The sequence below is a fragment of the Scyliorhinus canicula genome, chromosome 10, assembly GCF_902713615.1.
Source record: "Scyliorhinus canicula chromosome 10, sScyCan1.1, whole genome shotgun sequence".
Classification (NCBI taxonomy): Eukaryota; Metazoa; Chordata; class Chondrichthyes; order Carcharhiniformes; family Scyliorhinidae; genus Scyliorhinus; species Scyliorhinus canicula.
Window position 1 is genome coordinate 163617859 of NC_052155.1, and position 25508 is coordinate 163643366.

General features: G+C 49.9%; 1 protein-coding gene across 4 annotated transcripts in view; it reads left to right on the forward strand.

Annotated features, from left to right (window-relative positions):
* Positions 1–25508, forward strand: part of neto1l (neuropilin (NRP) and tolloid (TLL)-like 1, like) — a 376641-nt gene that overhangs the window by 293475 nt on the left and 57658 nt on the right. For 3 of the 4 annotated variants that reach the window (XM_038810064.1, XM_038810065.1, XM_038810067.1), the window contains one exon: positions 23422–23980. In XM_038810064.1, the coding sequence (XP_038665992.1) occupies positions 23422–23980 (559 nt within the window). The remainder of the gene's footprint in view (positions 1–23421; positions 23981–25508) is intronic. The other variant, XM_038810066.1, reaches the window with a different exon arrangement.

The window sequence follows — 25508 nt, forward strand, 5'->3', positions numbered from 1 at the left end:
CCTCCACCCCCGATACCTGATCCTTCCGATGTCAAAAATCACCCCCCAATATCCGAACATACCGATGTCTGACCCCCCCAGGGATATCCGATCCCCCCAGATATCCAACTCTCCCAATGCCCAAATCCCTGATTCCTGATCCCCCAAAAATCTGACCTCCACGCTTGATGTCACCCATTACCCCTTGCCGCCCATGTTCTGCTTCACTCCACTTCTTTTACACTTCAACCTGCTACACTGCCTGAATCGTCCCTGGCCTGATTCAGGAAGGTCGGGCAAGATGTGTGATTTAGAATTTTAGCAGAATACAGAGTGGCATTTCACCGTTGATTGCCCCTCCGAATATTACGGCCCAATATTTGCTCAGCTGCTCCTGGGTCCTGCAACTAAAGTTATGGTGTATGTGGTACTCTGGATCACTGCTATGCTGCTTGAACAGCTTGACGTCCTTCCTGTGCTCCGAGCACCTCAGTTAAGTGATTCCTGTTTGGAAATCCATTTGTGCCAATATTGGAGCTGGCGGGAGGTAGAGTGTTGTGGTGAAGAAAGCAACATTTCAATTGGCTGGAAGGTTTCTCTGAAAGTAAGTGGCAGCAAAAAGGAAATCCAGAAATGACTGTAAAAGTGCTGAATCAATTTCCTTTGATGTGCTTAAAAACACACACGATTTCCCCATAGCAATTCTTGATGTCCAATTTCAAAGTGCTTAAACAGTCCTGCAAATTACCTTGGTATGATCATTGTCAAGTTGCGTCAAGGTCATTCACTGAGACGTTTAAATACTTCACTGCAGTTCCCAGTTGTTTCCTCTGAGTGTTTCTTGGCTGCTTCTGCTTTTTCCACTCCCCAGCCATATGCACAATGCATGAAGTAGGTAGGGAGACTATGTTCTGGATTCCTGCCCACATTTTCTGGTTGAGATCTGAATCTGATAAGAAAGCCTCAGTTAGCTTTGCGAAAATATAAACCTTCAAGTTCTGTGCTCTTGAATTAAACCCAGAAGAGATACTGTGTGCAGTGATTGCTTTGTGGAGATGAGGTTTGTATGGTTGATTTTTAAGGAAACACTCGTAAAACAGTGAATGCGTGCTTGGATAAGCCGTGCTGCTTGTGTAATTTAGTATTTGTGTCAATTTTGTTCAACCATTTAGCACTCCACAGCTGGTTCAATGAACCTTCCAACATTAATGCTGTCTGGAAGAGTTAGAGTGTAATTTGTAATAGGTGCATTGAGCTTGGCAACAGGTTCTATAGTCCTGTTAATGGATCAGATTTCCGCAAACACACATATCCCACAATTTAATTAGGGGATTGAATGAAGAAAATTGAAGCTTCAAATCCTATTTTAAGCTGAACAGAGAAAAATATAGTTCCAAGTCACCAAAGATTGTCTCTTTCAGGAATTTTAATTTATTGATATTCGAGTTTGTATACTGTACCAGGAGGTCTAGTGGCGCGATGGGTCGTAATAATAATAGCGCCCCGCCTCTAAGCCAGAAGCTCCGGGTTCAAGTCCCACCTCAGGACTCGATGGCCAAGGAAGGTACATTCATAACGTGGTCGGACAGGTTGAATGTGTCAATCTGCAAATCCTTCCGGACATGCCAGTGGATGTCGGTAACCGTGGGAGATATGGGTGGTCAGCCACTCTTAATGCGGAATGGCACCCCTCAAGCTATAAGTTCCTGCGATAGACGAGTGATCCAGTTCAGGAATTAATAGCTATGGCAACGTAAATAAGTCTGTCTTAGAGCACTACTAAGTGCTGGAAGAGAATTGGAATGGTTGTTATGCCAGTATATATTGTACATTAAATTTGTGTTTGGGAGTTTGAAATATTAGAACATCTATATAAAAGTGCAGATCAAAATTTCATCTGCTTTTTATTATTGTATATCTCACTTTCTCCTATTTGTTATTCCTTAACTCACAACGGGTTTGCTTAGTATAGCAGTCCTTTTTGACAATCACAAAGAAGAATTTAAGAACTGACCAAAGAACAAAGAACAAAGAAAAATTACAGCACAGGAACAGGCCCTTCGGCCCTCCAAGCCTGCGCCGATTCAGACCCTTATCTAAAACTGTCACCTATTTTCTAAGGATCTGTGTCCCTCTGCTCCCTGCCCATTCATGTATCTGTCTAAATACATCTTAAATTACGCTATCGTGCCCACCTCTACCTCCGTCGGCAATACATTCCAGGCACCCGCCACCCTCTGCATAAAGAACTTTCCACGCATATCTCCCTTAAACTTTTCCCCTCTCACCTTAAGCTCGTGACCCCTAGTAATTGAATCCCACACTCTGGGAAAATGCTTCTTTTTTTTTTAAATTTAGAGTACCCAATTATTTTTTCCAATTAAGGGGCAATTTAGCGTAGCCAATCCACCTATCCTGCACATCTTTGGGTTGTGGGGGTGAAACCCACGCAGGCACAGGGAGAATGTGCAAACTCCTCACGGACAGTGACCCAGGGCCGGGATTCGAACCCGGGTCCTCAGCGCCGTAGGCAGCAATGCTAACCACTGTGCCACCGTGCCGCCTGGAAAATGCTTCTTGCTATCCACCCTGTCTATACCTCTCATGATTTTGTAGACCTCAATGAGGTCCCCCCTCAATCTCCGTCTTTCGAGTGAAAATAATCCTAATCTACTCAACCTCTCTTCATAGCTAGCACCCTCCATACCAGGCAACATCCTGGTGAACCTCCTCTGCACCTTCTCCAAAGTATCCACGTCCTTTTGGTAATGTGGCGACCAGAACTGTACGCATTTTTCCAAATGTGGCCGGACCAAAGTCTTATACAACTGTAACATGACCTGCCAACTCTTGTACTCAATACCCCTTCCGATGAAGGAAAGCATGCCGTATGCCTTCTTGGCCACTCTATCGACCTGCACAGCCACCTTCAGGGTACAATGGACCTGAACACCCAGATCTCTCTGTACATCAATTTTCCTCAGGGCTTTTTCATTTACTGTATAGTTTGCTCTTGAATTGGATCTTCCAAAATTCATCACCTCGCCTTTGCCCGGATTGAACTCCATCAGCCTTTTCTCCGCCCAGCTCTCCAATCTGTCTATATTCTGCTGTATTCTCTGACAGTCCCCTTCACTATCTGCTACTCCACCAATTTTAGTGTCATCTGCAAACTTGCTAATCAGAGCACATATACCTTCCTCCAGATCATTTATGTATATCACAAACAACAGTGGTCCCAGCACGGATCTCTGTGGAACACCACTGGTCACAGTTCTCTATTTTGAGAAACTCCCTTCCACTACTACTCTCTGTCTCCTCTTACCAAGCCAGTTCTTTATCCATCTAGCTAGTACACCCTGGACCCCATGAGACTTCACTTTCTCCATCAGCCTACCATGGGGAACCTTATCAAATGCCTTACTGAAGTCCATGTATATGACATCGACAGCCCTTCCCTCATCAATCAACTTTGTCACTTAGAACATAGAACATAGAACAGTACAGCACAGAACAGGCCCTTCGGCCCTCAATGTTGTGCCGAGCCATGATCACCCTACTCAAACCCACGTATCCACCCTATACCCGTAACCCAACAACCCCCCCCTTAACCTTACTTTTTTTATTAGGACACTACGGGCAATTTAGCATGGTCAATCCACCTAACCCGCTCATCTTTGGACTGTGGGAGGAAACCGGAGCACCCGGAGAAAACCCACGCACACAGGGGGAGGACGTGCAGGCTCCACACAGACAGTGACCCAGCCGGGAATCGAACCTGGGACCCTGGAGCTGTGAAGCATTTATGCTAACCACCATGCTACCCTGCTGCCCCTTTCTCAAAAAATTCCTCAAAGAATTCTATTAAGTTGGTAAGACATGACCTTCCCTGCACAAAACCATGTTGCCTATCACCGATAAGCCCATTTTCTTCCAAATGGGAATAGATCCTATCCCTCAGTATCTTCTCCAGCAGCTTCCCTACCACTGATGTCAGTCTGACCGGTCTATAATTCCCTGGATTATCCCTCCTACCCTTCTTAAACAAGGGGACAACATTAGCAATTCTCTAGTCCTGCGGTACCTCACCCATGTTCAAGGATGCTGCAAAGATATCTGTTAAGGCCCCAACTATTTCCTCTCTCGCTTCCCTCAGTAACCAGGGATATATTCCATCCGGACCTGGGGACTTGTCCACCTTAATGCCTTTTAGAATACCCAACACATCCTCCCTCCTTATGCTGACTTGACCTAGAGTAATCAAACATCTATCCCTAACCTCAACATCAGTCATGTCCCTCTCCTCGGTGAATACCGATGCAAAGTACTTGTTAAGAATTTCACCTATTTTCTCTTTCCTCCTTTGTCCTTGAGTGGGCCAACCCTTTCTCTAGTTACCCTCTTGCTCCTTATATATGAACAAAAGGTTTGAGATTTACTTTAACCCTGTTTGCTAAAGATATTTCATGACCCCTTTTAGCCCTCTTGATTCCTCGTTTCAGATTGGTCCTACATTCCCGATATTCTTCCAAAGCTTCGTCTGTCTTCAGTCGCCTAGACCTTATGCATGCTTCCTTTTTCCTCTTAGCTAGTCTCACAATTTCACCTGTCATCCGTGGTTCCCTAATCTTGCTATTTCTATCTCTCATTTTCACAGGGACATGTATGTCCTGCACTCTAATTAACTTCTCTTTAAAAGCCTCCCACATATCAAATGTGGATTTAACTTCAAACAGCTGCTCCCAATCCACATTCCCCAGCCTCTGCCGATTTTTGGTATAGTTGGCCTTCCCCCAATTTAGCACTCTTCCTTTAGGACCACTCTCGTCTTTGTCCATGAGTATTCTAAAACTTACGGAATTGTGATCACTATTCCCAAAGTAATCCCCGACTGAAACTTCAACCACCTGGCCGGGCTCATTCCCCAACACCAGGTCCAGTATGGCCCCTTCTTGAGTTGGACTATTTACACACTGCTCCAGAAAACCCTCCTGGATGCTCCTTACAAATTCTGCTCCATCTAGACCTCTGACACTAAGTGTATCGTAGTCAGTGTTGGAAAAATTAAAATCTCCTATCACCACCACCCTGTTGCTCCTACATCTTTCCATAATCTGTTTATATATTTGTACCTATCTCACGCTCGCTGTTGGGAGGGCTGCAGTACAGCCCCAACATTGTTACCGCACCCTTCCTATTTCTGAGCTCTGACCATATCGCCTCACTGCTCGAGTCCTCCATTGTGCCCTCCTTCAGCACAGGTGTGATATCCTCTCTGACCAGTAATGCAACTCCTCCACCCCTTTTACCTCCCTCTCTATCCTGCATGAAGCATTGATATCCTGGGATATTTAGTTGCCAATCATGCCCTTCCCTCAACCAAGTCTCAGTAATAGCAATAACATCATACTCCCAGGAACTAATCCAAGCCCTAAATTCATCTGCCTTACCTAATACACTTCTTGCATTAAAATAAATGCACTCAGACCACCAGTACCTTTGCGTTCATCATCTGCTCCCTGCTTACTCTTCCCCTTAGTCACCCTGACTTCATGATTTAGTTCCTTACAGGCTTTAGTTACTACCTCCTTACTGTCCACTAACTCCTCATTTGGTTCCCATCCCCCTGCCACATTAGTTTAAACCATCCCCAACAGCTTTAGCAAAAGCACCCCCAAGGACATTGATTCCAGTCCGGCCCAGGTGTAGACCGTCCAATTTGTAGTAGTCCCACCTCCCCCAGAACCGATCCCAATGTCCCAAAAATCTGAACACCTTCCTTTCAAGCCACTCATTCATCCTGCCTATTCTTTCATTTCTACTCTTACTACCACGTAACACTGGTAGCAATCCTGAGATTACTACCTCTGAGGGCCGACTTTTTAACGGCTCCTACCTCCCTAAATTCTGCTTGTGGAACCTCATCCCGATTTTTACCTATATCATTGGTGCCTATATGCACCACAACAACTGGCTGTTCACCCTCCCCCTTCAGAATGCTAATAGGGCAGCACGGTGGCGCAGTGGTTAGCACCCGCTGAGGACCCGGGCTTGAATCCTGGCCCTGGCCCTGTCCGTGTGGAGTTTGTACGTGAAGTGTTGGCTAGTGTGGACGTGAGAGATGAACAGACACTTCCAACACTGTGGGTCTAAATGATGCTAACTTAAACTAGAGACGTAAGCCTTGTCCGAACCAGTTGATTCTCTCAGCACGTGTTTTGAGTCCGTGCTGGGCTGAATAAGTTCCTGTTTCACTCAGAGGCAGCACCAAGAATGAGCGGGAACCGTGGGGCCCTCTGCCTTTATAGTGTGTGTATTCTAACTGGTGATTGGCTGCGGTGTTTGTACATGTTGATTGGTCCCTGTGTGTGTCCATCGGTGTGTGTCTGCACCATGATATACTGGTGTACATTATGACATTCCCCCTTTCATAAAAGAAATGTTGATATAGGCATGTGATAATAAATAGTGTGGGTGTGTGGAGAATGTACCTAGCTACGTGTGAGATGCGAAGACATATGTACAAAGCTATATACAGGGAACAAGGCTATTTACAGAGGAAGGTGCCTGGTGCAGATGACTACCATAAACTAGAACAACCAACGAATCTATTTACAAATCACTGGATAACGAATGCAACAATAAAGGATATAGGAAAAAAAAAACATTTCAGAAAGTCCACATGTGCACAGAGTTCATAAGTTCAGTCTCTGAGGTGGGCGATGAACTCTGGTTGACCGTCTCAAGGGTGGGGCAATGGCTGGCGCCTCAGGAGCCGGGAGTGCTGCAGCACTGTCAGGGGCAGGCAGAGTGACCGGAAGCACCACACAGTCCAAGGTGGGATCAGTAGAAGAGCTGGTCGGAGGATCCCGTGACGACTCTGGAACCAGACAAAGAGCACGCCTGTTGCTGCGCCGAATGGATCCATCCGGTAAGCGGACCAGGAAGGAGCGGGGGGGGACCTGCCTTAGAACGACAGCAGGCGCAGACCAGCCACCATCCGGGAGATGGATGCGAACCTTGTCGCGTGGATGGATGTTGGGAAGGTCAGCAGCCCGTGAGTCGTAGGAAGTTTTCTGCTGCAGTTGAGACATGTGCATGCGGTGGAGCAGGGGGACATAATCGAGGTTGGGAGCAAGAATTGATGGCACCGTCGTTCTGAGGGTGCGGTTCACTAGCAGCTGAGCAGGCGACAGGCCGGTGGAGAGCGAAGCAGAGCGATAGGCCAGCAGAGCAAGATGGAAATCTGAGCCGGCGTCGGCAGCCTGGCTGAGGAGCCGCTTAACGATGTGGACCCCCTTTTCCTCCTTCCCATTGGATTGGGGGTATAGGGGACTGGACGTAACGTGCTCGAAATTGTAGTGTTGGGCAAAGCCGGCCCATTCCTGACTCGCGCCATTGTCTTACATGACCGTCAGCGGAATGCCATGTCGGGCAAATGTCTCCTTACAAGCCCTGATCACAGCCGCGGATGTGAGATCGTGCAGCCTGATGACCTCCGGGTAACTGGAGAAATAGTCGATGATGATGACGTAGTCCCTGCCCAATGCATGGAACAAGTCGATGCCCACTTTGGTCCAAGGCGATGTGACGAGCTCATGGGGCATCAGGGTCTCCCGTGGTTGGGCAGGCTGGAAATGTAGAGCAGTTGAGCACCACATTGGCGATGTCATCATTGATGCCCGGCCAGTAGACAGCTTCTCTAGCCCTGCGGCGGCACTTCTCGATTCCTACGTGTCCTTCATGGAGTTGCTCCAACACTAGCTGGCGCATGCTTTGTGGGACGACGATGCGATCCAATTTCAGGAGCACCCCGTCGACAACTGGCAGGTCATCACGGACGTTGTAAAATTGTGGGTATTGGCCCTTGAGCCACCCGTCTGACATTAGGCGCATCACCCGCTGCAGAAGTGGATCAGCCGCTGTCTCGCGGCGAATTTGCATCAGTCGTGCATCCGTAGCTGGAAAATGGGAGGCTTCAAACTGAACGTGAGCGTCTATTTGGCAAATGAAGCCCTCATGATCACACAAAGTTGTGATCGACCTTGAGAGGGCATCGGCAACGGCAAGGTCCTTGCCAGGGGTATAGATCAGTTGAAAGTCGTACCTGCGCAGCTTGAGTAGGATACGCTGGAGGCGAGGTGTCATGTCATTCAAGTCCTTTTTGATAATATTTACAAGGGGGCAGTGATCGGTTTCAACCATGAACTGCGGAAGTCCATAGACGTAGTCGTGGAACATCACGACTCCAGTGAGAAGGCCGAGACACTCTTTCTCAATTTGCGCATAGCGCTGATCTGTGGGAGTCATCGCCCGAGATGCGTATGCAACGGGGGCCCATGACGAGGCCTCGTCTCGTTGCAGGATTACGGCACCAATCCCCGACTGACTGGCATCAGTAGAGATTTTGGTCTCATTGGTCGGGTCGAAAAAGGCCAACACTGGGGCCGTGGAAAGCTTGGCCTTCAGCTCCTTGATGCACAATCAATGGACATGAAATGTAGATAAAGTCCGAACGATAGGCTTCAATACACAAGAAGTTTACCCGGCAGCAGACGTACAGAAGAATGGCAGTCTGCCGGGGTACACGGGTTCTTATACCCCACCTTGTAGGCGGAGCTACCTACCTCTCAGCCAATCGGCTGAGAGGCACATGACATACCTGGGCCAATGGGCAGTGAATCCTCTGCACCAATGGCAGCTCACACTTCTAGGTACGGTAACACCCCTAGTCATACTACCACATTTACCCCCTGTTAAGAAAGGAACCTGGGGGGGGGGGTTATACGGGAAACGCAGACACGGGGGGGGGGGGGGGTGCGTGTCCAGTGAGTACGTGAGAGACTGGTAGTATGACTAGAGATGTTAGGTCGTGCCATTGATGGCTGCCCACTGGCCCGCAATTACGTGCAAAATACAACAAAACTATGTACAGTGTGTAAAAAACTGGGGGTGAAAAAAATGGAGAACAGACAAGGAAAACAAGAGTCCATCAGCAGTTCACATGGTTTCGATCAGCCGATCAGGTGCCTTGGATGTCCTGTTTGACCTGCGTAGCTGTGCCGGCGACGTTGGAGCGGTGGTGGTCCGTGCCTCCAGGAGCGATGATCCTATTCTTGCGTACGTACCCCTAGTCGGAGCTAGCGGGGGCCAGGCTGGGGGAGGGTCGTCCTGTCCGCTGGGCCGTGGGTGGGTCGGTGTCGGTGGGGCCGGGGAGGGGGCGCTTGCTGGGGGGCAGTGAGGTTTGGGGGGGGCTGGCGCCGGGGGGTGTGGCCGGGATCCGGCGGGTGGCAGGTCCCGAAGGGAGACCGTGTCCTGCCGGCCGTCGGGATACTCCACATACACGCATTGCGGATTTGCGTGGAGTAGCTGGACTCTTTCTACCAACGGGTCCGACTTGTGCACCCGCACATGTTTCCGGAGCAGAATGGGCCCAGGGGCAGCCAGCCAGGTCGGGAGCGGGGTCCCTGAGGAAGACTTCCTGGGAAAAACAAGAAGGCGTTTGTGAGGCGTTTGGTTAGTGGAGGTACAGAGGAGTGACCGGATAGAATGGAGGACGTCTGGGCAGCGCCGGCCCTAGGGTTGCTGGCGCCCCAGGCAAGCTGAACTTCGGCGCCCTTCGGGGGGTGGGGGGGGGGGGGCGGGGGGGCGGGGCCGGGGGGAGGGGGGCCGGGGGGGGCGAGGGCCGGGGGGGGGGGCGGGGCCGGGGGGTGGAGGGCGGGGCCGGGGGGGGGCGGCATCCGCCATGTTTGTGCGGGGCAGCCTGAGGGAGGGCGGCCACCGCGCATGCGCTGGTTGCCACCAGCCCAGCTGCGCATGTGCGGGACCCGAGACTTTTACACGGCGCCCCTAGCACATGGCGCCCCGGGCGACTGCCCGAGTTGCCGGTACCTTGAGCCGGCCCTGCGTCTGGGAGGACCTCTTGCCAATGGGAGACTGGGTGATGTCTGGACCGTAGGGCCAGCAGGACGGTCTTCCAGACCGTACCGTTCTCCCTCTTGACCTGCCCGTTACCCCGGGGGTTGTAACTGGTCGCCCTGCTGGAGGCGATGCCCCTGCTGAGCAGGAACTGACACAGCTCGTCACTCATAAAGGAGGACCCCCTATCGCTGTGAATGTAAGCGGGGAATCCGAATAGGGAGAAAATGGTTTGTAGGGCTTTAATGATAGTTGCTGTGGTCATGTCAGGGCAGGGGATGGCGAAGGGGAAGCGGGAGTACTCGTCAATCACGTTGAGGAAGTACGTGTTGCGGTTGTTGGAGGGGAGGGGACCTTTGAAATCCATGCTGAGACGTTCAAAGGGGCGGGAAGCCTTTATAAGATGGGCTTGTTCGGGGCGGTAGAAGTGCGGCTTGCACTCCGCGCAGATGTGGCATTCCCTGGTCACTGTCCTCACCTCGTCGATGGAGTAGGGCAGGTTGCGGGTCTTTATAAAATGGAAAAAGCAGGTGACCCCCGGGTGGCAGAGGTCCGCATTGAAGGTTCGGAGGTGGTCCACTTGTGCGTTGGCACAGGTGCGACAGGGCATCGGGGGGCTCGTTTAGCTTCCCTGGACGATACAAGATGCCGTAGTTGTAGGTGGGAGTGCTATCCTCCACCGCAAGATCTTGTCGTTCTTTATCTTGCCCTTCTGTGCATTGTCGAACATGAAGGCCACTGGCCGTTGGTCTGTGAGGACGGTGAACCTCCTGCCAGCCAGATAGTGCCTCTAATGTCGCACAGCTTCTACTATGGCCTGTGCTTCCTTTTCGACCGAGCAGTGGCGGATTTCGGAAGCGTGGAGGGTACGGGAGAAGAAGACCACGGGTCTGCCCGCGTGGTTGAGGGTGGCCGCCAGAGCTACATCGGATGCGTCGCTCTCGACTTAGAAGGGGAGGGACTCGTCGATAGCGCGCACCGTGGCCTTTGCAATATCTGCTTTGATGCGGCTAAAGGCCTGGCGGACCTCCATCGACAGGGGAAAGGTGATTGATTGGATGAGTGGACGGGCTTTGTCGGCGTAATTGGGGACCCACTGGGCGTAGTAGGAAAAAAAGCCCAAACAATGCTTGAGGGCTTTGAGGGAGTGGGGGAGGGGAAGCTCCATCAGGGGGCGCATGCGTTCAGGGTCGGGGCCTATCACTTCGCTATGCACTACGTAGCCGAGGATGGCTAGACGGTCGGTGCTAAACACGCATTTATCCTTGTTATCGGTCAGATTAAGGAGTTTTGCGGTTCTGAGGAATTTTCGGAGGTTGGTGTCGTGGTCCTGCTTGTCGTGGCCGCAGATGGTGACATTATCGAGATACGGGAAGGTTGCCCGTAAACCGTATTGGTCAACCATTCGGTCCATCTCCCGCTAGAAGACCGAGACCCCGTTTGTGACACCGAAGGGAACCCTTACGAAGCGATAGAGTCGCCCAACCGCTTTGAACGCAGTGTACTTTTGGTCACTCGCGCGGACAGGGATCTGATGGTAGGCGGACTTGAGGTCCAATGTGGAGAAGACCTTGTACTGCGCGATCCTGTTGACCAGGTCGGAGATATGTGGGAGAGGGTATGCGTCCAGCTGTGTAAACCTGTTGATGGTCTGATTGTAGTCTATGACCACCCTATTTTTCTCCCCGGTCTTTACCATCAGCACTTGTGCTCGCCAGGGGCTGTTGCTAGCCTCAATGACCGCTTCCTTCAGAAGCCGTTGGACCGCGGACCTGATGAAGGCCCGGTCCTGGGCACTGTACTGTCTGCTCCTGGTGGCGACGGGTTTGCAATCCGGGGTGAGGTTTGCAAACAAGGACGGGGGATCGACCTTGAGGGACGCAAGGCTGCAGACAGTAAGGGGGGGCATAGGGCTGCCAAATTTGAGCGTTAAGCTCTGGAGGTTGCACTGGAAATCTAAGCCAGGAGTCCTGCCGCGCAGAGGTGGGGAAGGACGAAGAGCTTGTAATTTTTAAACTCCCTCCCCTGGACCGTGAGGTCCGCTATGCAGCACCCTGTGATCTGGACCGAGTGCGAACCGGAGGCCAGAGCGATTTTTTGTTTGACTGGGTAAACAGGAAGAGCGCAGCGTCTTACCGTGGCGGGGTGGACGAAACTCTCTGTGCTCCCAGAATCCAGCAGGCAGCTCGTCCCGTGGCCGTTGAGAAGGATCTTCGTGGTTGCCGTGGACAGTGTGTGAGGCCGCGATTGGTCCAATGTGACTGAGGCGAGTCATGGCAGGAACTCCGGGTCGTCATCTGACAGAGAGTAGTCGCCTGCAGGGTCGTCGGTGCGGATCCAAGAAGGCGGCGCCGTCGGCCGCACATGGTGGGGGGTGGACAAAATGGCGGCGCCCGAGGATCGCACGTGGCGTCGGGGGCCCAAAATTGCGGCGCCCTAGGGATCACACGTGGCGGTGGGGGGTTGGGGCAGCGAGGTCCGGGGGCCGCGGGGGGAGGACCCGCGGTCGCTGCTCGAGACCGCAGCGACCGCTTTTGATTGACAGACGGCCGCAAAGTGGCCCTTCTTGCCGCAGCCTTTACAGTTTGTGGAGCGGGCCGGGCAGCGCTGGCGGGGGTGCTTTGCCTAGCCGCAGAAATAGCAGCGGGGCCCCGTGGGTTTATCGGGGTACCCTGCGGCGCAGGCCTGTGGGGAGTCCGAGTCCGCGGAGGTGAGGGGGGTCACGTTCCACGCTGCCCAGGGTCCGCGCGCAGTCGGGGTCGTACGCGAGGGTGTTACGGTTCGCAACGTCTAGGGAGAAGGCGTGGGGCCATGCCTCCGTGAGGCTTAAGGTCTCTCTATCTAAAAGTCTTTGGCGGATCTGCGAAGATTGCATACCCTCAACGAAAGCGTCTCTGATCAAAAGTTCGGTGTGCTCAGCAGCAGAAACTTCTGGGAGGCCACATTTTCTCCCCAGAACGAGGAGGGCCCGGTAAAATTCGTCTAGAGACTCACCAGAAAGTTGCTGCCTCGTGGCCAGTAAGTGCCGAGCGTAGACCTGGTTCACCGGCCGTATGAAATATCCTTTAAGCAAGTCCATGGCCGCGTCATAGTCTGTCGTGTCCTCTATGAGCGTGTACATGGCGGTGCCGACGCATGAGTGGAGGATGTGCAATTTCTGTTCCCTCGTCGGGACATTTTCGGCTGTACTCAAGGAGCTATTGAAGCAAACCAGCCAGTGTTTAAATGCTGCAGTCGCATTTGCTGCGTGCAGGCTGAATCGAAGACACTCCGGCTTGATGTGAAGCTCCATCCTTTAAAATCTTGTGTATTAAATTGATGCACAATCAATGGACACGAAACATAGATAAAGTCAGAACGATAGGCATTAATACACAAGTGTACCCGGCAGCAGATGTACAGAATAATGGCAGACTGCCGGGGAACACGGGCTCTTATACCCCGCCGCATAGGCGGAGCTACCTATCTCTCAGCCAATAATGCCCCTAGTCATACTACCACACTCCTGCCATTCACGCTCGTGAGCAGGGAGCCATCGAAAATCTGTGGTTTTGCGAATCAGGTCTCTGAGGGCCGTGGTGTGTGAGGCGAGATTCGGGATGAACTTCCCGAGGAAATTCACCATACCCAGGAACCGGAGGACCGCTTTCTTGTCGTCGGGCGTCTTCATGGACGTGATTGCTGCAATCTTGTCCTCGTCCGGACGCACCCCCTGGTGGGAGATGTGATCCCCCAGAAATTTGATACTCGACTGGCCGAAGGAGCATTTGGCCCTATTGAGGCAGAGGCCGTGTTCGTGGATGCGCCTTGAAAACACGCTGAAGGCGGGCAATGTGTTCCTGCGGGGTGGTTGACCAGATAATAATGTCATCGACATATACCAGAACGCCGTCGATCCCCTCCACCATCTGCTCCATGATGCAGTGGAAAACGTTGGACGCAGAGATGATGCCGAATGGCATCCGGTTGTAGCAGAACCTGCCAAAGGGCATGTTGAACGTACACAGCTTCCTGCTTGACTCATCTAGTTGGATCTGCCAGAAACCCTTTGAGGCATCCAGTTTTGAGAATAGTTTGGCGTGGGCCATCTCGGACGTGAGCTCCTCACGTTTCGGAATCGGGTAGTGCTCCCGCATGCTATTCTGATTCAGATCTGAAGGATCAATACAGATCCCAAGCTCGCCGGACGGCTTCTTGACGCAGACCATGGAGCTTACCCAGTCTGTGGGTTCCGTGACCCTGGAAATGACTCCTTGGTCCTAGAGGTCCTGGAGCTGTTGCTTAAGGCGGTCCTTGAGGGGCGCTGCAACCCTGCGAGGTGCGTGAACGACAGGCGTGGCGTTGGGCTTGAGTAAGATTTTGTACGTGTAGGGGAGCATGCCCATGCCTTCGAAAAAATCATGGTATTGCTGGATGATGGAGTCGAGTTGCGCCCGGAAGTCTGTGTCAGAGGATGCAGACACATCGCTTGAAGAGAGAGAATGTACTCTCTGCACTAAGTGGAGCAGCTTGCATGCCTGGGTACCAAGCAAGGAGGCTTTTGAGGCAGCAACAAACCCGAATGGGAGAATAACTGTGTGAGCACGGTGTGTCACCTCAAGGCGGCAGGAGCCGCTGGCGGCGATGGCATTGCCATTGTGGTCCAGCAATTTACAAGCAGATGGCAGGACAGCAGGCTGTGTGCAGAGCTTGCAAAAATCAGACGACGCGATGAGATTGGCAGAAGCGCCAGTGTCCAGGCGGAACCTGACAGGGGACCAGTTGACCGTAAGGGTGGCACACCACTCATCATCCTGGCTGACGCTGTGGACGTGGACGGGTTCAATGCCATGCTTAGGGAACTTCCTGTTCGTAGTAACGACGCCGATTTGGAACGGGACCTGTGAGTCATTGCAGGCACAGTCGGAATCAAGGTCTAGAGTAGGTTCATTGATGGCAGGCTGGATAGCCCTGACGTCTCTGTGGGGCTGGGTGGACCTTTGAGAAACAGCAGGCATGGAAGATCTGCACATTGCAGCGTAGTGGCCTCGTTTGCCACACTGCAGGCAGCGTCGGGACTTCGCGGGATATTGCCGCTTTAAGTGGGCGGAGCTGCAGTTGCCGAACGCCAGAGCGTCGAGACGTTCGCCGCGCCACCGCGCATGCGCGGGGTGATCCAGCGTAGCGTGCACCTGCGCGAAGCGGTACGTGCCGTCAGCACGCTCGCTGCGTGTAAGCGCGGGACTCCATCGTTCAGATCCAGAGCTTGAAAAGATTTAATAATTTGGACCCGTTCTGCCTCGTAAGGGGCTTGCCGCGCCGTTTCAGCAGCCTGGATGCAGGAGTAGTGCGTGGAGGCATGTTCATGAAGTACACAGGTCTCAATGGCCGTGGAGAGAGTGAGCTGCTTTACGTTTAGCAGCTGCTGGCGCAGGGGCTCAGATTGAACACCAAAAACAATCTGGTCATGGAGCATGGAGTCAGAAGTGGACCCGTAGTTGCAGGACTGCGCAAGGACGCGGAGGTGGGTAATAAAGGACTGGAAAGGCACGTCCTTACCCTGAATTCGCTGCTGAAACATGCATCTCTCGAAGCTCTCGTTGACCTTGACCGCGCAGTGGCTGTCGAACTTCAGAATTATGGTCTTGAACTTCGATTTGTCCTCCCCCTCATCGAAGGTTGGTGAGTTGTAAATGTGCAGAGCGTGGTCACCGGCTGTGAAGAGGAAGAGAGCAAACTTCCATGCGTCCAAGGCAGCTTCCAGGTCCCTGGCTTCGAGGTACAGCTGGAAGCGCTGTTTGAAAAGTTTGCAGTTCGAGCCCAGATTCCCTGCAATGCGGAGAGGCGGCAGCGGGCGAACGGAGTCCATTCGGTAGGATGGCGCGAGACTGGTGGAAGGCAGATCACTGAAAGGTAGGTCTCAGAAGTGCAGCATCCCTCAACTCCTGGCATCATGAAGTGTTGACTAGTGTGGACGTGAGAGATGAACAGACACTCCCAACACTGATGAAGGTTCAACTCAATTTTATTAACAACTTCTAACTAACTAACACCCGATGACCGTGGGTCTAAATGATGCTAACTTAAACTAGAGACGTAAGCCTTGTCCGAACCAGTTGATTCTCTCAGCACGTGTTGTAAGTCTGTGCTGGGCTGGATGAGTTCTTGTTACACTCAGAGGCAGCACCCAGAATGAGCGGGAACCATGGTGCCCTCTGCCTTTATAGTGTGTGTATTCTAACTGGTGATTGGCTGCGGTGTTTGTACATGTTGATTGGTCCCTGTGTGAGTCTGCACCATGATATACTGGTGTATATTATGACAGTACATTCTCCCCATGTTTGCGTTGGTTTCACCCCCACAACTCAAAGATGTGCTGGTTAGATGGACTGGCCACCCTAAATTGCCCCTTAATTGAAAACAAAAAATAATTGGGTCCTCTAAATTTATTTTTTAAAAACTGATCAATAATTTCATAATATGAGGAATGAGTCAATGAAGGATGAAGTAAGTTATCAAATCATAGCGTCATATTGCAAAGACAAAGACCGTTCAGCCCATCATGCCTATGCCCAGTATTTGAAGTGCTATCCAAGTAATCCTACTTCTCCGCTCTTTCCTCATTGTGCTGCAAATTTCTCCATTTCAAATATATTCAGTCCCCTTTTGACAGTTCCTATTGAATCTTCTTCCACCATCTTTCCAGACAACATATTCCAAATCATAATAACTCACTGTGTAAAATAATTTCACCTGGTCTCCCCTCTTCGTTTTCCTTATTTTGCTGATTACCGTAAATCTTTGTTCCTCTTGCCAGTAGAAGCAATTTCTAATAATGATAATAATCTTTATTAGTGTCACAAGTAGGCTTACATTAACACTGCAATGACGTTACTGTGAAAATCCCCTAGTCGCCACATTCCAGTGCCTGTTCGGGTACACCAAGGGTGAATTCAGAACGTTCAGTTCACCTAACAAGCACGCCTTTCGAGACTTGGGGGAGGAAACCGGAGCACCCGGAGGAAGCCCACGCAGACACGAGGAGAACGTGCAGACTCCGCACAGACAGTGACCGAAGCCGGGAGTCAAACCTGGGACCCTGGCGCTGTGAAGCCACTGTGCTACTGTGCTGCCATATCCCTATCCACTTATCCAAAATTCTCACAATTTTGAAGTCATGAATTAAATCTCCCTGCAATCTTTTATGCACTTGTCTTTCAGCATAACTGGTCACTCTTGCCTGGTACGATTCTGGCAAATCTCCCCTGCAGTCTCTCCAAGACGTTGAGATCGATTCTAAAGCATAGTGTCTAGAATTAGACAGGACAGTGCAGATTTTACATCAGAGGTTAAGGAGAATTCTCATTGTTCACCTCATTAATGCTACCCATAAAGGTTTTGCCGGTTTCAGAGCACAGGTTTTCACTACTTTGGGGTTTGGTCCATTGTGGGACACTCTACAGGTGTCTGTGAGAAGAGGAAGGAACGGTGAGGGCTCTTCAACCAATCAGATTGAAGAATTCTCACTGAAGCAAGCTGCATCGAAACAGGAAGTCCAAGGCAGGAAATGAACTTTCAATACAAATCGCGAGCAGAAAGCAGAGTAATGACATGGGAAATTGAGTTGGGATGAAGAGAGGAAGTAAGGAGTGACTGTTAGGACCAGGTGAGAAGGGGTGAACTGGCTCCACGCTGTACAGCCTCCTCGGTTGGTCACGAAAACGGTTTTACGCCTTTTCCAAATCAGAATTAATTGACTCTTTACACAGTTAGCAATAAGGAGACAACAAAACATGGTGTTCGTGTTAAAGAAAGAACAAACTTATTCATCATTCAACCCGAGAAAAATAATAAAATGCAAAGACATACACGCGCACACACACACACACACATATCAGAAATTAGGAAAGTTAGAAAGTAAAAACAATTTAACAAATATATGGTTATGTATCATCTGATTTCCCTTGAGGCATAGATTTTAAATATTGCAGCCTATTGAGGTTGGCTGGTTTCTTCAATGCAGTCAGGTGTAGAAAATATTGCAATTGTTAGGTGATCTCAGTTCACCGATAAGTTTCTGAAAGATGACTCCTCGAACTGTAACATACACCTTTTCCGAAAGAGAGAGTGCAGGTTTTTCAGCCCGTTTCCGCAGTGGAAAATATGCTTGACACTCTCTGTGTCACTTGCAAGCTCTCTGCAGTAAATGCCAGTCTGGCTTATTATACTTCACCCATTGTGTACTTCCAAGAGGCTTGTAGGGGGGGGTGGGTATATCTGTGGCAGCCATTGTTTCAATATCCAACATGTTAAACAGACTGTTTAAATGTCACTTTCCCCTTAACGCACAAGCCATAATTTTCTCAGCCAACTTTAGTCCAGAAATAGTGAGCGAGTACCTCAACTTTGCACCATTGTATTGATTTCAACGCCAATTTTATTGGCAAAGGCTATAACAGTTTACCTTATGGAGTAGTGGATTATCTCTAATAGTATATCTGCTTTTCAATTTTAACTGTGCATGTGGAGACACCTGAAGTTTCTTTCTTTTTTTAAAACTCCATTATAACAGTGACCTTTATTGTTGTTCTGATTGCAAAATCCAGCCCAGTATTCTAGCTAAGACTTAACCAACGCTTTATAAAGCTTCAGCGTAACGTTTTTGTTCTTGTACTCTATACCTCTATTTATAATACCATGGATCCTTGTTGCTTTTTAACAGCATTATCAACTTTAGGATTTGTGTATTTTGGGTGACACAGTGGTTAGCACTGCTGCCTCACAGTGCCAGGAACCTGGGTTCGATTCTGTCCTTGGGTGACTATCTGTGTGGAGTTTGCACTTTCTTCCCGTGTCTGCGTGGGTTTCCTTTGGGTGCTCCAATTTCCCCCCACAGTCCAAAAATGTGTAGGTTAGGTGGGGTTATAGGGCAATGGGAATAGGGTGTGGAAGTCGGCCTAGTTAGGGTGCTTTTTCAGAGGGCCAGTGCAGACTCTATGGGCCGAATGGTCTCGTCCTGCACTATAAGTAATCCATGGTAATATTCTACGTTAAGCCCCCACGTCCCTTTATCTCGGACCCTCTTTAAATAATTGAATTCTGTGATTTCTATTGCCTCGCATTATTTTTCCTTTCAAAATGCATTCCCTCATGCTTCTCTACCTTAAATTCAATTTGCCATACGTCTTCCCATTTCACCAGTCTACCCATGTCAGCCTGAAGTTTGCGACGGCCATTCTAAAGCAAGAATAATTTCAGAGAAAAGCGTTTGGGATAAATTACAGTTTCTAAGATGAACTGTAATTGAGGGCCACTGGGATGTAACTGTATTTGAGGTCAGCAAGCACCCTTGCCACTGAAGAAGCATCTTGTGCATTTTGCCTGCCCCAGAAAGTCACAAACAAGCGAGGTGAAGGCTAAAACACCTGCCACTCCTCCCGTCTGCACCTTCGGCCAGTCCGACACCCTAAGCACAATCTCCAGGCAACTGGGCTCCAAATCCAAGTGCAGGATTGTCGACATGGTGCTGAAAAATGACCCGCAAATTTTCTCCAACTTCGAGCAGGACCAGAACATTTGTTCATGGTGATTCAGACCTCTCCCACAACTCTCGGAAGTGTCCTCCACCCCCTCAAACAACCGGCTCAGCCTCAAACTCATCAGGTGTGCCCTGTGCACCAACTTTAAATGTATTAACACCAGCCCCGAAGACAAGGTTGAGGCATTCACCCTCCGCAGCATCACACACCGCAGCCCCTCCTCCACTGCCACCCCCAGCTCTTCCTGCCACTTGGCCTTAACCACCGTCAGCGACGCCATATCCTCCTCCAAAATCCTCCTATAAATTGACGAGATGACATCCCCTCCAGCCTCATCACCGACAACACCCCCTCCAACAGTGCGGAGGGCGGTGTCACTGGAAAAGTCGGGGAAACCTTCCTTGCAAAGTCCCACATGCACCTGCGTATACCTAAATGCACCCCCCTTCGGAAACTCCTCCAAACTCGCATACCGCCCTTTGAAAAATACGTCCTTCATTTCCACCACTCCCTGCTCCTCCCACCACTGAAATCTCCCTTCACTCTCGCTGGCTCAAACAGGCATCAGCATTGACCCCCCGCCCCCCTAACTTAAATTGCTGCCAAAAGTGCTTCCAGATCTTCAGCGTGGCTACCCAACCAGACTACCCGAGTATTTCCCTGGGACAAATGCGAGTGGCACCATTGCCAGCGCCCGCAATCCTACCACCATCCTGACCCACATTTCTTCTGGTTCCCTCGCCAGCCCTTCTTGGCGTTCGCCGTTCAATAGATACGGAAGAGACTAACCTCCCGACTGTCGCCTTCTTTTACATAGAATCTACAGTGCAGAAGGAGGATATTTAGCCCAATGAGTCAGCGCCGGCCCTTGGAAAGAGCACCTTATCTAAGCCCACACCCACCACCCTATCCCAGTAACCCAACCCAACCTTTTTGGACACTAAGGGTAATTTAGCATGGTCAATCCACCTAACCTGCACATGTTTGCACTGTGGGAAGAAACAGGAGCACCCGGAGGAAACCCACGCAGACACGGGGCGAAAGTGCAAACTCTGCACAGACAGTGACCCAAGCCGGGAATCGAACCTGGGACCCTGGAGCTGTGAAGCAACTGTGCTAACCGCTATGCTACCATGCCCCCCTCTCTGAAGCACCAACCTCCGAATCCTCTGGTGATTGGCTGATATGACCCACATTCCACTGGGTCCTTATTCTTTTTAACAACAGTGAAATAAATACATGTCCCATCATCTCCAGGAGCTCCCCCTTAGGCACCGCCTCCTCAAACATCTCCACCAACAGCGGAGCCACTCTATCCAAAAACATCTTATAGAATTCCACTGGGAACCCATCTGGCTCAGGCACTTTAGCCAATTGTATCTTCCCTATTGTGTCCGAACCTCCTCAACTGGCTCCTCCTACCCTGCCTTTTCCTCCTCTCGAGGACCACATCCACAAAATGAGGAGCTGATCCAAAATTACATCGCCGAATATCCTGCTTTCCTCATCCCCGGCAACGGCAACCTCCCCATAATAAATAAATCAATCCCCAAGTATACATTATGCACTGGTGCACAAAAGGAATACTCTCTGCCTCCTGCTTGTAAGAACCGCCACGGGTCCACTCCCCCCATCTCCTTCATAAACGCTGCCAACATGGTCCTACTCGCCCCCAACCGAAGGGGTCAATGAGTGTGGTTTAGATCGATCCATCTTCGGATGCAGCAGTGTACTTAAATCCCCACCTAAAATTAACTGCTGAGTATCCAGACTTGGTATGGCTGGCAACATCCTCTGCATGAACCGTACATCATCACATACCCTAAACAACATTACCAACCTCCCCTCCAAAGCACCCGTTAGTATAACATATCGACAGCCTTGATCTATACCCCCTTCTCCATCTGAAACCTATCTCTCTTACCGACCAATATCGTCTGTCGCCGGGCCCTGCTATCAAAGCCTGAGTGGAACACCTGACTCACCCACCCCTTCCAAAGTCTAAACTGGTCCTTCATCCTCAAATGGGTCTCCGACAACAACACCACATCAGCTCTCAAGTTCTTCAAATGCGAGAAGACTCTTGCCCAGTTCACCGGTCCACCAGCTCCCGCATGTTCCATGTTACCATTGGGACTTGGGGTCTCTCACCCTTCCCCCCCCATCAGCCATGACCCCAGTCACTGGCCCCGCCCCACAATTGGGACCAATTCCTACCCTTAGCCACCATCAGCCAGCTACCCCTCCCCCTTCCCAGAAATCCCCCAACCACCTCCTCTCAAAATGGCTCCTCTCTGTATACTCCCGATACCCCTTCCATTCACACCTCCCAGGCCCATCGAAACCTGTTCACACAGGCTCAGTCTGCCGTGGCCCCCTCCCCCCACCTCGCTCCCGTTCACTGGCCAACTTAAGTTTGCGAGTGAGGTGGTCCGCGCCAGAACCCTTCCCCCGACATACCCAGTATAAAAACCAACAGAAAAACCCCCCCACATCCAGCCCTTCTAACGAGCCAAACATGATCAACCCCAAACAAAATGGGAAAGAAACCCTCCCCCAACACATTATCCCACCATCCCTGAACCATCCCCTCCAAACTGCAACATAAGAAAACAAAGTCCAAACTCAGTTCAGTCCAAATCCTTCAGCCCACATGAACGCCTCCGCCTCCTCTGCCATCTTAATAATAGTCCCTGGAATTATGAGTGACTCTCAACTAGGCCGGGTTGACCAACCCGACCGCACATTACTCTTATAGAGTGCCACCTTAGCCCTGTTAAAGGCCTCCTATTATCTTGCCAGCTCCACTGTCACACCCTGGGATATACGAATCGCACTGCCTTCACATTTCACCTTTCGATTCTGCTTGGCCCATCACAAGACCTTCTCCTTCATCGATAGCTGTGAAAACAGGATATCAGAGCTCTTGGTGGATCAATGTACTTTATTCTCCCCCCCCCCCCCCCCCCCCCCCCCCAGCAACAACTTGGCGAACATCTCCGAAAAGTATTCTGGCAGCCTCCAACACCTAAGATAGTCCCACAATACGAAGATTCTGCCACTGTTCTCCAGGTCCTCCAGTTTGGCTCTGAACTCTTTATTACTCTCCCCCACCTCCCGCAGCTCCTCTCCCAATGAGACAAGCTGGTCACTGTGCCGAGACAATGCCTCCTCCACCCACTTCAACAGCTCTCCCTGCTCCCTCACCGCCATCGCCCTCTTTCAAAGAACCTCCTTTATTGGGCCCACCATACCGTCCACCAACTGTTTGAGCGTTCCCATTATCTCCATTCCATGCCACTCAAACTGCTTGGCAAACTGCCGCTCAAACGCCACCGCCATCACCTCGGCCAGGGTGTCGAGCATAATGGCCGCAGCCCCAGTCGGCGAGCATTACCCGCCATCTTTCCTCCCACAGCACTCCACACCGCACCTGAGCTCTCACGCAGACTAGCGCTCGTCCCTTTCTGTCCCATATTCTTCCGTTGGGCTTTCATCATCCTCCAATTTCCACGACTTTACTGGAGACCGTTTAAGTAAAGTTCCCCCCCAAAACTTGGTGAAAAGGAGTGAAAGCTCCAGCAGGAGCCACCCAACATGCGACCTGCACCTGCATATCGCCGCCAGAAGTCCTTCCATGATTTACAACATGTGGAAGAAAACATCCAGGAACCTTCCAAATTCCTGCACAAGTCATTTCCTTGTGCTAAAAATATGATGTACCACCATTTTAATTATTCAGGGACTGTAACGCAAGTTGAGAAAATCTGACCAAACTACACCGTTTGAATTATCATGGTATATTATTGCTACTGACTATTGAATGGCAATTCATCTTTTTGAAGTGAAGTGAGCCTGGACGTTTGATCTTAAGTAGATCATAATAGTCGATGCATTTTGTTTTGCTGAGTTTAGAAAGGGATGCTGCAATTTTAAGACAAGTTTTTGTGATTAAGTTCTGAATTTAAAAAATTGTATTAATTTCAATCTTCTTTCTCTCATACAGAGAAAAGAAAGGCTAACCTGCTGGACCAGCTTACCAACACTAGTGGGACTATAATCGGGATCACATCTTTCATTGTGATTATTCTCATTGTTATCTCTGTTATAGTTCAGATCAAGCAGCCACGCAAAAAAGTCATCCAAAGAAAACCAGACTTTGACCAAACAGTTTTTCAGGAGGTTTTTGAGCCTACGCAGTATGAACTCTGTTCACTCAAAGGAAAAGGGGCTGCAGCTGATCTAGGGGACATTGTAGATGACTTTGAGAATTACCATAAACTAAGGCGGTCATCTTCTAAATGCATTCACGACCATCACTGTGGTTCCCAGATATCGAGCATTAAAGGTAGCCGTAGTAACCTCAGCACCCGTGATGCCACCATTCTCTCAGAAATACAGCCACAGCCAGTGAAGCCCAGCGTCCAGTCCTTAAGCAGGCGGAGTATCCTAGTCATGAAGCACAGCTACTCACAGGACACAGGGGATGGATGTGATATCGACGAAATTGAAGAAGTCCCGACGACGAGTCACAGGCTATCGAGAAATGATAAGTCCGTCCAGCGGTCAGTATCAATTGATTTTTGATAAAGACTAATCTTAAACAAGAAGTGCACTGTCCATATTTACCATAGGGTCAAACAGTCTCTGTTTTCAATTACTCCTTTCATTTCTGGCTCACATATCATGCATGCTCTGTGGAACCTTGAGATGCTTTGTCAGCAGTTGTAACAAACAGAAAATAAGGGGGGAAAAAAAGCCTTCTAATAAGTATCAAACTCAATTGGCATTTCCGAATGGTTTAGGGGCTATCTAAACTCCTCGATGTGGTATAGATCCAAGGGGCGGCAGGGTGGCGTAGTGGTCAGCACTGCTGCCTCACGGGATCAAGGACCCAGGTTCATTCCCGGCCCCGGGCCACTGTCTGTTTGGAGTTTGCACATTTTCCCTGTGTCTCCCTGTGGGTCTCACTCCCACAACCCAAAGATGTGCAGGGTAGGTGGATTGGCCATGCTAAATTGCCCCTTAATTGGAAAACAAATGAATTGGGTACTTAAATTTTTTTTTAAAATGTGGTATAGATCCATTCCAATCCGGTTTCTGACAGCTAACCTCAGATAGCCACCACAGTAACTGACCCCCGAGACATTGAAGATACGGAGGGGAACAATAATTGGCCAGTTGTCTCCATTGGCTCCTTTTAGGAAGCTCGCAACTGCAGATGTAGGACATGGAAAAGATTCAACTCAGCAGTAATAGGTCCCCCCACTCCCCCTATTATTGCATTTGAATAACCTGCCGGCACTCCCTGCCGGCACTCCCTCCCTGAGAGAGTTAAGAGACACACATGCCAAGAAGAGTCAGTACCTTTAAGGAGAGGAGGAGGCAGAAAAGCCTCTTGAAATAAATAATCAAACAGTTCTATGTTCCAGCACCAAAAAGAGTGAGCTTTGTAGGGTTCCACTGTGCAACAAAAAATATTCCATAATGTTGAGATGGCGAAAACCAAAGAAATTGTTGTAGTGTATGTTTTCATTCCAACTAGATGGAGTGCATGTCATATATATGCCAATGAGATGGGAAACCGCTACATTGCTTTTTGACCGCGCCGTTTGTACGACCAAATAATGTTTCTATCTCATAAGTTGCATGAAGGAGCTAAGGGATAAAATAGTTGGCATAATTTTGAGGGAGAAAGAAACAAAGCTACGTTTTAAATTTGTTTTATTTTCTACAAGACCAATGATAATAAATGTTTTTCAAATTAACAGTGGTGATATCATCAGCCATACCTTTGCTCATCTTGTCGATATATAAGCCACTCAAACAGTCGTGAAATAAGTATGGCAATATATATTCATATATATTACATATGGATGATATGTTTAATCAAGAAAGGAAAACTTACATTGATATAGCACATGCCACAGCTCCAGATGTCCCAAAGCACTTTACAGTCAATGAAATCTTTTGATAGTGTCAATGTTATTATTCTAAGAAATGTGGCAGCCAATTTGCACACATCAAGTCCCCACAAATAGCAATGTGAAAATGACTGGATACTTGTTTGAGAAGTACTCATTGAAGGATAAA